Source organism: Nicotiana tabacum, chromosome 9 (genome assembly GCF_000715075.1).
Source record: "Nicotiana tabacum cultivar K326 chromosome 9, ASM71507v2, whole genome shotgun sequence".
Classification (NCBI taxonomy): domain Eukaryota; kingdom Viridiplantae; phylum Streptophyta; class Magnoliopsida; order Solanales; family Solanaceae; genus Nicotiana; species Nicotiana tabacum.
The window spans coordinates 83,215,015-83,227,912 of record NC_134088.1 but is presented as its reverse complement, the minus strand read 5'-3'; the positions used below and the strand labels follow the sequence as shown (position 1 = coordinate 83,227,912).

Genomic DNA, 12,898 nt, shown 5'->3' with positions numbered 1-12,898 from the left:
TTATTTTTCGCAATTTGTTAGGCTTATCTAGTCGTAGAGACTAGGTGTCGTCACGACGTTATACACAGGGAGTTTGGGTCGTGACAGAAAATTACTACAAGAAAGAAAGAAGGAATCCTGATAATCTGTAGCTATAATTGTAGGATTGCAAAATATATTATTTGGGAATGATTAAAAGACGAAATTAAATACTTTAACTATGGTTAGGACTTTATTTTATTGAATTAAATCTCATCCATTTGTATTTAATCATGACAAGTGTCTTCAATCTAAGTAGGAACTTTGAGAAATGGAGAGACTAGAAAATGAGGGGAGTTGGATCCACCGGTCACATGCTTATATCCGGTGTTAATTATTTGATGACTCATATCCTACATGTCTTTACTGCCACGTGTCAACTCGACGAGCGTACTTGTCATTCGTTAATTTTACCTCATACAGTTATCCCTCAATATTCTTTCAAAGTTGCATTTTTTCCAAAAGTATATAGTAAATAATTAGAATAATAATCTCTCCCCATAATATATGGTTACTTTTATTTCCACTTATCTCATTTTTGGCGTGTATGTATTTTACCTCTTCTAAAAATTTGTAACTGGAAAATTAGTTGGAATAATAATGCAAAAGCAAAAGAGGATGGTTCTCAACGACATAGTTCTCCTTCTTTCATCTTTCTGCTCATTTTTTAATTGTGTTTTCCCATTGCCGCCTCGTTTATTTCTTCAGAATAATATATACTATTCTTTGTGGATCACTAATTCAGCGGAATATTACTTTATTATACAAGTATTATTTTACTGATGAATCTTTTACTACGTATTAAATAAACAATATCCCTTCCTTTTCTTTGCCCCAATTTCCTAGCCAAAAGCACCACATTTTTTTACACCAACTCTCTCCTCTCCTCCAATTTCTCCCTGCTTGAAGTTTGCTTACTGAAGAGACACCAAAAATGGCTGATTTTGGGAACAATCTCATCAAAAATATAATACGAACTCGTAAGCTTTATTGTATATGATAAATATCTGTGATTGATCTGATTTTCTTTTTTGGGTTAATTTTCTTAACGAGTCACTTGCATTTATCGTCTTTAATGGTGTAATGACAGTTATTATGGCTCCAGTCTATACTACAGCAGGTTACATTGCATACAGAACTGGACGCTGGTACACTTCCTCTTATCTCTGATTTACTTGGTCTTTAATTATTGATATTTTTGGTTATGATTCTATAATATCTGGTTAAATATATTAGCTGCTTGATCTTTATGTAATTGCAATATGTTCCATTGGTCCATTTATTTATGTAATTGCAATATGTTATATTGCTCCATTTAAAGTGGGTAAGTTTGTTTCATATTTCAAGAGGAAATGATCCTTCAACTAGTGGCAGTAAAAGGGTTACTTGTAAAGAGGGATTAATTAAAACTACACATTTTAAGCACTTTAAAGTTTAAAGTATTCTAAACATTTTAGTATGAAGATGTTGGACTTAGCTGGTAGTATGAGCGACATTTGTTATCGTAAAGGGTTGGGGTGGAATAAATAAGATTCACCTTGAGTGTGAAAAAAAAATGATTGAATTTTAATGGATCTTACGCTACATAAATCTAAATTAGTGGAGACCACAATGGGAATACCGGATACTTGGTGGGGAAAAAATGAGTGACACTTGCTAGGATTTATGTTATTAATTTGAGTTGGTCAAGTGCGCTTAACGTGCCATCCCTTTCGATCTTGATTCGTGGTAGAGTTGGGCGCTATGGAGAAATTGGGAGAAAATTGATATAATAGATACTTTTAAGTGAGAGAGAATCTTAAGAGAGATATATTAGGATGTTTTAGATGAGAGATTTTCAAGAGAGATATATTAGGAAAATGAAAAGTTATAAATTTTAAAATAAATTATATTATATGTAATTTTGTATTAGTGATGGTACGAAATTTAAATAAATTATATTAAATTCCTCATAAAAAATAAAGTATCATACTTATTGTTTCTAGCTAGCAATGAGAAAAGTTAATAGCAAGGTGACCTACTCAAAGAGAATACAGTTTTTCTTTGAATAGTGGAAAGTCTCTCATTAGAGTAAAATTTGAGACTCTTTAATTTTAAGTTCAAATGTCATATTTGTTTATAGTCCATAATTTGATTGGCGCAATTCGTCTGGTGGCAGGTTTTATAATCATGAAATGAGGAGGCTCGCTATAGTGAGGTATGATCCAACATTATATTCAGTATCTTAAGTTTACGTTGTCATTTGTCAATAATGAATTGGCCATCTACTAATCAAGTACTTCAATTTGTTATTTTGATAGTGCTAACGAGACGGGATGGCTGGGAAGATCAAAGAACAACGATCAACCATCCAAACCACGCCCTTTCTGGATGTGGTGATTCCTTGTTTTTGACAATATAATGCAAGTGTGATATTTTTCTTCAACAATAATTTGGAATTACTACATCCTTCATCCAAGTTTTCGTTATCCAATTACATCAATGTGTCTAATATTTTCCTCGTATATATCTCAATTATAATAAATTATGTTGGATGGACCTTTTTAGAAAACTACCATTTATATTTTGACTACGTTAAGAAAAATTTTGAAAAAATAGTCCCCACTAGAATTTTAAAGAATGCTGCCAGAATTTTCATCCACAATGCTAACAATTCTGGCGGCATGCTTCAAAATTCTGATGGTGTGCTTTAAAATTCTTAAGCGAGGTTATTTTCCCATAAGAAAATTAACAAGGTCAATTAAAAGGTGACACTAAATAATTCTATTTGTACAAATCGCCCATAGATCGGACCTAAAGTTGGCCCAAATAATGATTCCCAAATGTGATCAGAGAAGAATTATGTAAAGGAGGGGACTTTGCTCCTCAACTGTGTGTTTCTAGTACTACTTTTTGAGATGCTAGGACATTAGACTTAAACTTAGGTCTTTTAAAGTGATCTAAAGCATAAGTTGATCATACGAAAAGAAAGAACTTTTTTCCAGAAAAGTCCATAACTTCAACACTGAATTTCACTAATTAATGTAATTACAACAACATTAATCCTAAAATACAACATAAATGCCCTGACAACATACTAATTAACATAAAATTGTCTCATAAGATGTGACAATTATTGTCTTGCTTACCACCTACTTCATAGGTTTCCTTATTGCTAGTTGTATCCTCTTGCTTTGCAGCTGCCTCTATTTCCATGTTAGCAATTTTAACCTCAGGTTCAGTTTGAGTAGTACTGGGCTCAAGCACAACTGGTTCAACCCAAACCAGACTCTCCATATAAGAAGTCACATAAGGAACCCCTATTCCATTTGCCCAAATACCAAAATCCTCAAATTCTTCATTTTTCGGATCATATAAAAACACATTCTTATTTATATACACAATTGCCTCTGCACCACCATCCAACACTCGCAATGGAATTATAGGACCCGACAACTCCTCGTCCAACCTTGTCACGTACAATTTTGTCCATGTCTCTTCGACCGCATACTCTTTCATTAACCATACCTCGATATCTAGACAGTTATCGACAGACGAACTCGATTTTGCACAAACAGAGAGCGATCCGTGCAACGGGCTAATACAATTGGCTTCGCGTTCGTGAGGATTTGGCAACCAAAATTCCTGAAACACCTCTTTAGCCACATTGAAAGAAAGTATAGGCAATCTCCTAGGCCTAATCTTGCCAAATTCGCGTTGTGTTAGCCAATGTATGCATCCGTTGAAAAAAACCGTGTCACCGCGGGCATAATAATATTGTGAAGGAAAACGATCGCCGATTTTTTTCCACGAATCTTGTTTCAAGCTGTAAACCTCCACCTCAGACCATTGTTTCTTTTCGTTCTTTAATCTATCGTCAATGTAAGTAATTTTTACTAATTTGTGATCGGTCGTACCGTCAAAACCGAATCCGAAGTTAGGAGAGTGCCTTTGACGGTCTGGAGAGAAGGTAGAATCAGGCAACGTCCTGCATTTTCTCATTGAAGGATTCCATAAATTGATTTCTTTTTTACCGTGCAAGAAATTTGTAAGGTAACAAATTAAACCGTTACAATAGCCAACCAAGTCGTACGTGCATGGCTTAGTGTTAGTTATAGGGAAACCGGGATGAATAAGCTCCTCACTTGGACTACCAGCGTAACACCAAGATCGAAGACCTTCGTTGGGATATAATTGATACACAACTTGGAAAAGTCTCAACTTTCTGCTAACAATTTCCATGTTCATTCTATGCGCGTTCATGAAAATTGGATCGTCGATTAGAGAACACCAGGATTTACAGACACATCTAAATCGCGCAAGAGCTTCCACTGATAAGTGCACTAGAATCTTGTTGACGATTTTTTGATCTGTGAATAATGATTTCTCCATTTTATTCGTCACATTCGTAAAACAATTGATGGCTACAATGGTAGGATCTTTTGGAGTAATATTTGAATTAGAAAGAGCATATGAACGATAGTTAAGAACGAACAAATTAAGCATAAGGGTAAATCAATATGGGATCATGCAGAAAGAAGCTTGGTTGACAAATCCTAAGAAAGCTGTGGAGAATACTGGTTTTGCTGAATTTTAGCTTTCCTTGTTTAAGTTTGAGAAAATGTTTCTTGATAGCCATTACCTGGGGCTATCATATTAATTTCTTATTGTATGACAAATGTAAGGAAGGCAATAATTTCGAAATTAAATTTGCTAATTCATTATTATTGTACCCCAAAAAAAAACCTTTTGGAGGAAAGCGGTAATAATTCTACGAAAATGCTAAACATATTTAAAAGGGCATATATTCTAGATTGTTTATGTTTACCCTCAAAATCGGATAATAATAAAATTTGTAAGTGATTTTAAGGATACGCGAATTAATTTGATACAAAGCGATAGATTAAGTCAAATTGAACAAACAAAGATAAAATAGATTCAAACCACACGAGGAGGATAGTTCTAGCCTTATTGAAATATTAAAATATTTACCCTCGATCCGGGCTCGCTATGGCCAGCACTGATGAACAAAAGAAAGAGCTAATAACAGAAAAAATAATAATGTATTGCTTTGGATTGCGTGTTACAGTGTGCCCTTTGAATAAAAATCATCTCCTCTATATAATAGGAGACTTTCATCCCTAGTACAATTCTAAAAAACGTAAAAATCTTCTTTTTCGTTAATCACTGATCTGTTGCCAATACAGGCCGAGATCCGCGCTATGATATCCGGTTGGGCGCGGATATCACGGCCCTTCGTTAGTCGTGTGCAACCATTTGGTAATGTTTTTCCGATGTCTTGGAACTCGAACCGAATCCGGGAGGCGTGGTCTCGATGGCTCCGATGGTAGGCGCTCTGTTCGGGCCTTAGCACGAGAGGTATATCCGACCGGTCTAGGGTATAACGGCCCTCCATCGGTCTTGCTTGATTGCCCGACCATATTTTTCGAAGCCGTTCAAAGCTAGGACCGATTCCGAACCATAACTCGATGAGACTCTTTCCCCGATTTCGGACCCCTGTCATCATGTATTGAGCTTGGCTTATTTTGTCGAAGACCGGGGTTACTATGAGCTCGATTTTACCCGTATACAGATGGTCCCCTCGTTTCTCCGAGGGTAAATGACGAGAAACAACATGAGCTCCCAATTCTTACTTCGACACATCGCGACAGAAATAACAAAACATCTGAAACGTCTCGTCAGTCAAGTCATAATGGCATTAAATGCATGTCAGTCGCCAGTCGGCCGTCCCTGGACGTGAAACGTCGATGAAGTCCTATAACCCTGGACGTGAAACGTCGATGAACTCCTATAAATACCCCCTCTTCTATCTATTTTTCACTTTACACCAAATCTTCTACCTTCATACCTTTAGAATTTCAATATAATCTAGCGTTTTTACCCCCGTTACCCAAGGTTCTTTAGCACTTTGCAAAACTATTACTCATCTCCTACTCAAGCCAACAAGTCTGATCTTTCAACTTTCACTCTTTCTCAGGGGCAAAAACCTCAAAATTTATTCCTCAGAAGGATGCTCTTTCTTCCTCGTGACCGACCACTAATGTCGAGGAGACCGTCCCCGATACGATTGTTGATGAACCGGCGGAAGAGCCCCCTTTGAAGATGTTCATTCCCAGTGGTTGTTCGGTCACCGGCGACTTTAAGTTTGAAAATCCTTCCTTTGTACAGGGTCGGTGTGAGGAGGCCTCGAGATACATCTGCTCAATTACTGAAGAGGTCCTCCCCACGGTCCGAAAAGACTGCAACTGGGCCGACAAAGATATAGTAGTTCCAGATCCCGAATAGGCCATTACCACCCATGTCGAGGGATATCTAATTTTTTTATACTTATCCCTTTACATTGGGATCGGTAGACCTGGTCATTTTAGACTTCTACAAGAGGTACAACGTGTGCCTAGGCCAAATTTATCCATCACTATGGAGGATCGTGATCCTCCTCCGATTTTTTATGAACAAAAATGATGGGTGTCCGTTCACCGTCGATTACCTACTCCACTTATACAGTTTCCGAATCTTCTGGGGGGGACTAATAAAGCTAGTACGCAGGGCCAGCAAAGCCCCGTTCTCGAGTATCGACGATGACCGAGATTAGGGTTGGCAAGGACATTTTGTTCGAGTCAGAACCGTCGACCTGGTACCTGTCGAGTGGAGGCCGTTCCCCGAAATGTGGAACGCATCATGTAAGTATTCCCTTTAAGCATCAATTTTATGACTTATCTTCCCTTTTCTTATCGGTGCTTGTTATGTTGTAGCCCTTGCTCGAGTTTCGAATGTTATCCCTCGACTCAAGGAGTGGGTCAAGGGTATTGTGTCACAGATGCCCTACTCCGAGCGCTAATTGCGCAAGCTTTCAAAAGGCCGTTGGGAGTCCCGTTCTCATGGTAAGGCTCTTTTCCCGAACAAGTCGTAGTGAACTTTTTCTTCTAACATCACGCCCTTATCTCCTTTACTTTCCTTTGCAGGTTTGCCTAAGAACGTCGAGCTTAGGCCTTCGGTTGGGGTCGAGGACTTGCCTATTGAGTCTCCTGCTTCGGGGCAAGCCGGAGAGAGGAAGAGGATAAGGGCTCCGAGTTCCCTGAGCTCGGAGAAAAAGAAAACAAGGAGAAGGCTGGTGCGCAAGCCAAAGGAAACACCAGCTCCTGAGTACCAACTTCGGACTTGCTCTATCGGCTTAGGGACGAGCCCGAGGAGGAAGAGCCTTTTGTTTTTGTGGCCCGCGAGCCGTCACCCCTCGAAGAGCAGGGGGCATCGATACAGAGACTCGTGAGGTCGATCTGCCTCAGGCCAGGGAGATCGATGAGAAGGTCGGGGCTGAGGCTTCCCAGGATACGGGCAGTGTCCTGAATGAGGCACTTGGAGTCACCCTCGTTTACCGAGTCGGTGTACAATGAGGCCCAAACTGTGAAAGAACGACCCAACGAGGGGGCCCACGGAGCGAACGATCCCCTTCGCTATTGTTTTGATGGCGTGGACTTCACCGCCACGGAGGACGTCACCGGGTTAGGTGACTTAGAGGTAACGAGGAAAAGTTCGTCCTCAGTGGCAAGTAGGCCTAACTCGAGCTCGAGGCTGGTCAACCAGTTTCCTGCCCCGAGTGCGGATCCTAGTTGGAAGAGGTCAATTATCATCACCATTCCGGAGGATGCCCGGGTTCTTTATCCCCCCTAGGGATAGCCAGTTACCTCCGGTGCCTGGTGACTGAGGAAAAACAGGCCAAAATAAATGAGTTAGACTCGCCATGTCTGTTCAACGAAGCACAACAGGTGCTGAACCAGATAACTCTTGATAATCCCTGATGATTCCAAGTTTTCTTATGATACTTGAACTAATTTTTTGATAATTCTAATATCTTTCCTCGTATTTGTAGGCCTCGACGCTCCACCACGAGACCTTTCTCCGGTACCGAGACGAGTTAAGCCAACTCGAGGCCGAAGCCAAAGAGCTTGCTGAGAAAAAAAATATGTATAAACTTCTCAGCGAGCAATGCGAAGGTGAAATCAAGAGCCTCCGAGCCGAGTTGGATGCGGCTCAGAAGGAACATGCCGACCTGTTGGAACAGGTAAAAAATTTTGAAGTTAGTGATGATGAGCTAGACATGGTGTCTAACGGTCAGAATCCACAGGTCCAACAGAAGGTAGATCGAGTTGACCATCTCTGGGTTGAGATGGACGAAGTCAAGTCCCTCGCCGAGGAGTGGAAGGGCAAGAAGGACAGGTTGGCTTCTGAAAAGGAAACAGCCCGGGAGCAATTGGCCTCGGCAGAGGCCCAACTTCGATCGATGAAAAAGAAGGCATAGGCACGGTCCCGAAAAATTGAGGAGCTCCAATCTCAACTGAGCTCGGTTGTTGCCGATCGGGAAATCCTCACCAAGGAGCTTAAAGTAGCCAAGTCAGTGGTTGAAATAGCCAAGGCTGGTGCCGATGAGATGGTGGCCCAGTACAAAGCCGATGTTGAGGCTTCTCAGGAGCACCTAAAGGCCATAGTTGATCGTGCAAAGTGGCAATCCCGGAGAGAGGCTCTCAAAGAGGTTCATGCCTGCGAGTTCGATTTATCGGACGAGTGTGAAAATGTTAAGAGGCTCGAGGCCGAGGCCAAGAAGTTGGCGTACCCCGAGGATGAGGAAGATTTCGAGGGTTCGGACGGGTCCAAGGACGGGGAGGATTCCGACGGCGGCTTTGGAGTGCGAGGATTAGGCGAGGATTAGGCTTCTTAGGTGCCTTGTAATTTTTTGCTTTTGTACCTTTGTATTTTGTTGATGACCATATGGCATTATATATGCGTATATATATATATATATATATATATATATATATATATATTATACATATATCATACATCTGCTTTGCTTTTTCTTTATGATTACAAAGATTTCGGATGCCTTAGCATGTAATAATTAGGTCTTATTCGGAGGTTTGAACATTGTTCGTTTTCGATACTATTTTGCTTAAGGCTTGTGGGGGGCCTGGTATGACCGAAAGCTTTCCCCGAAATGTTCACTTAGGATTTTTTATAATTTTGTCAAGGGTAGCCTTCGAACCGGTTTAGAAATTTTGAAGGCCTTATGTTTTGGTTACGGATCTCGGAAGTCTCTGTGCCGTTCTAGGACGGACGTAGCCTTTTAAGTTCGGGTATTGCCCAATGGGCTCGTTACCCCGAGTTACATGGGCTTGCCCAGGATGATAGTTTCGAATAGGGATGGTTGTGGCCTTTAGAGTTCGGGCATTGCCTAATAAGTTTTGTGCCTCCGGGCTTCGATACCCCGGGTCGCCCATGCCTGCCTTGGACGATAGTCCCCGAGTGAGGGTGACCTCTTGGATCCGGATAGAGATTGCCCTTGGGCTCGATATCTTTAGGGGACCGAATATAGAAAGTTTTAAGGGATAAAATATTTATCCGTAAGGAGAAACTTTCTTTCATTTCTATACAAGGTTACAAATGTGTACATGATTCGTGTTAGAGCTTGGGTGGTCTATGTGGGCAAGGTTCATTTGACCGTTTGGCCCTTATAATAAATCCTATCCACCGAGCCTAGGTAGTTCGAGCATAAAGTCTCTTTCCTTGCCAAAATTATTATCCGATGGTGATGGCCCCAGTATCGGAGGTTGTTCAAACAGAGGCCTCGGATACTGCTGATGTGGTCCTTGACTCCGGTCTTCGATTCTAAGTTAGCACGATCCATTGTTGTCTCGTTATAAATCTTGCCGGAAACCCTTGGGACAAAATCGGTCTAAGGATAAAAGAGTGTAACACGTGCTTTCAGGCCTAATAGTCGTATCGTCCCTTGATCGTTACATGCAAGTGTTAGTCTAATATGTAAAGATAACAGATAAATGGCGTTGTACCTCAACAGTAGTATCGTTTTAAGTGGGCCACGTTCTAGTTGTTCGGTAGTCGTTCACCGTTCATTGCTTTGAGTTTGTATGATCATTTGCCGGTGATCTCGATAATTCGATATGGACCTTCCCAATTCGGCTGTAACTTTCCCTCGTTCGGGTTCCAGGTGCTCAACATCACCTTCTTTAATACCAAGTCCCTGATACCGAAGTATCGAAAGGTTGGATCTTCGATTGTAATACCTTTCAATTCGTTGCTTTTGGACGGCCATCCGGACGACGGCGGACTCGCGCCTTTCATCTAGTAGTTCCAGGCTCGTATTCATGGCCTCATCGTTTGACTCATCGATCGCATATTGGAACCTAATACTCGGTTCCCCTACTTCGACCGGTATTAGAGCTTCGGCACCATAAACCAACGAGAACGGGGTGGCCCCGGTACTAGACTTCGAGGTAGTACGGTATGCCCATATGATTTCGGGCAAAATTTCTTTCCATTTTCCTTGGGCGTCTGTCAATCTCTTTTTGAGGTTTTGGAGTATGGTTTTGTTGGTGGACTCTGCTTGCCCGTTCCCACTAGGGTGTTAGGGTATTTATAGGATCCTTTTGATCTTATGGTATTCAAGAAACTTTCTTACTTTGCTGCCGGTGAACTGTTTCCCATTGTCGCATATGATCTAGACCGGCATTCCGAACCGGCATATTATGTGGTCCCAAATAAAATTGATGACTTCCTTCTCCCTGACTTTCTCATACGCCTGGGCTACCACCCACTTAGAAAAATAGTCAGTCATAAATAATATAAATTGAGCCTTACTGGGTGCCCAATGGAAGGGGGCCGACGATGTCCATACCCCATTTTATGAACGACCAGGGTGACAAGACCAAATGTAGCAGCTCCCCGGACTGATGAATCATCGGAGTATGCCTTTGACATTCGTCGCATTTTCGTACGAACTCCTTTGAGTCTTTTTCTATGTCGATCCAGTAGTAGCCGGCTCTGATTATTTTCCGAACTAATGATTCGGTGCCCGAATGATTTTTGCAGGTGCCTTCGTGGACCTCCCTCAGAACATGCTCGGTATCTCCCAATCCTAGACATATTGCGAGTAGGCCATCGAATGTTCTTCTGAACAGGGTACCGTCTTCAGACAAGTTAAACAGGGCTGCCTTCGTACGCAGAGCCCTCGATTTTTTAGGATCTGAGGGTAGTTTTCCGGTCTTCAGATACTCTATATATTTGTTTCTGTAGTCCCAAGTTAGGCTTGTTGAATTTATCTCGGCGTGACCTTCTTCTACTACCGATCTCATGAGTTGCACGACCACCCCCGAGTTTAACTCATTATCATCGACCAACGATCCAAAATTAGCAAGGGCATCGGCCTCACTGTTTTGATCCCGAGGTACATGTTGTCGAGTCCATTCCTTGAACTGATGTAGCGTTACATGCAGCTTATCCAGGTATTTGCATTTGTTCCTCTCTGACCTTGAACGTCCCATTAACTTGGTTCACCACAAGGAGGGAGTCGCACTTATCTTCGATCACCTCTGCCCCAAGCTTTTGGCCAGTTCGAGAACTGCAATCATGGCCTCATATTCGGCCTCGTTGTTAGTCAATTTTACAGTCCTAATAGATTGTCTAACTACATTGCCTGTTGGTGGCTTCAATACGATGCCAAGTCCGGACCCTTTTGTGTTCGAGGCACCGTCCATAAAGAGGGTCCAAATTCCTGAAGAAGTCCCCCAGTTTAACAACAACTCTCTTTCCACCACGGATATTAGGGCCGGCGTAATGTCGGCCACAAAGTCTGTCAAAATTTGAGATTTAATGGCAGTCTGGGGTCGATATTCGATATCATACCCGCTGATCTCTACGGCCCATTTGGCCAATCGTCCAGAGAGTTCGGGTTTATGCATTACACTCCTTAATGGGTAAGTAGTTACAACACATATAGGGTGACATTGAAAGTACTGTTTCAGCTTCCTAGAGGCGCTTAGGAAAGCAAGCGCCAGTTTTTCCAGGTGAGGGTATCTATTTTCGGCCTCGCCTAGAGTCCTGCTAACATAATAGATTGAAAATTACGTACCTTCCTATTCCCGACCAGGACTCCACTTACCGCTATCTCAGATACTACTAAGTACATGTATAATTGTTCGTCTATCTTCGGAGTATGAAGCAGAAGTGGGCTCGAGAGATACCGTTTGAGTTCCTCTAAGGCTCGTTGGCACTCCGGGGTCCATGAGAAGTTATTCTTCTTCTTCAACAGTGAGAAGAACTGGTGGCTCTTGTCGGAGGACCTCGAGATGAATCGCCCCAGGGCAGCTATGCGTCCGTTTAACCTTTGAACTGCCTTGACATTGTCCACAACAGTGATATCTTCGATGGCCTTGATCTTATCGAGATTAATCTCGATTCCCCGGTTGGATACCATGAACCTAAGGAATTTTCCGGATCCAACCGGGGTTCGGTTTCATATTGTACTTCTTCAATATGCTGAAGGTTTCCTGCAAATATTTCAAATGGTCCTCTGCTCGTAGGGACTTAACCAACATATCGTCAATGTAAACCTCCATTGATTTTCCTATTTGTTTTTCGAATATCCGATTTACTAGGTGTTGGTAAGTGGAACCGGCATTTTTTAGTCCGAATGGCATCACGTTATAGCAGTAGGTGTCGTACTTAGTGATGAAGGAAGTTTTTTCCTAATCGCCCGGGTCCATCCGAATTTGGTTGTACCCGAAATAAACGTCGAGTAAACTGAGGATCTCGTGGCCGACCGTTGCATCCATCATGCGATTGATGTTAGGCAAAGGGAAAGAGTCCTTAGGACACACTTTATTCAAGTCTTTATAGTCTACACACATTCTTAATTTGTTTCTCTTTTTAAGGACTACTAATACGTTTGCTAACAAGTCCTTTAGGGACTACTAATACGTTTGCTAACAAGTCCTTTAGGGACTACTTATACGTTTGCTAACAAGTACGGGTACTTAACCTCCCGATTTTGCCTTATTTTAAAGGGTTTATATACATCGTCCTTGATGAA

General features: G+C 41.6%; 1 protein-coding gene and 1 long non-coding RNA gene across 2 annotated transcripts; one reads left to right on the top strand and one right to left on the bottom strand.

The window, feature by feature from the left end:
* Positions 1–849: 849 nt before the first annotated feature.
* Positions 850–2,552, top strand: LOC107765696 (uncharacterized). Its single transcript, XR_001643486.2, has 4 exons — positions 850–998; positions 1,109–1,166; positions 2,177–2,215; positions 2,319–2,552. It is a non-coding gene; the product is annotated as an uncharacterized LOC107765696 (long non-coding RNA).
* A 422-nt stretch (positions 2,553–2,974) lies between these two features.
* Positions 2,975–4,532, bottom strand: LOC107765695 (F-box/kelch-repeat protein At3g23880-like). The gene has a single exon (XM_016584370.2). The coding sequence runs from the start codon at positions 4,501–4,503 to the stop codon at positions 3,115–3,117; it is 1,389 nt and encodes a 462-aa protein (XP_016439856.2). The 5' UTR covers positions 4,504–4,532; the 3' UTR covers positions 2,975–3,114.
* Positions 4,533–12,898: the final 8,366 nt, after the last annotated feature.

What these genes read in the sequence shown, in the direction of transcription:
- LOC107765695 (XM_016584370.2), bottom strand. Translation starts at nt 4,503, where the DNA reads ATGCTTAATTTGTTCGTTCTTAACTATCGTTCATATGCTCTTTCTAAT.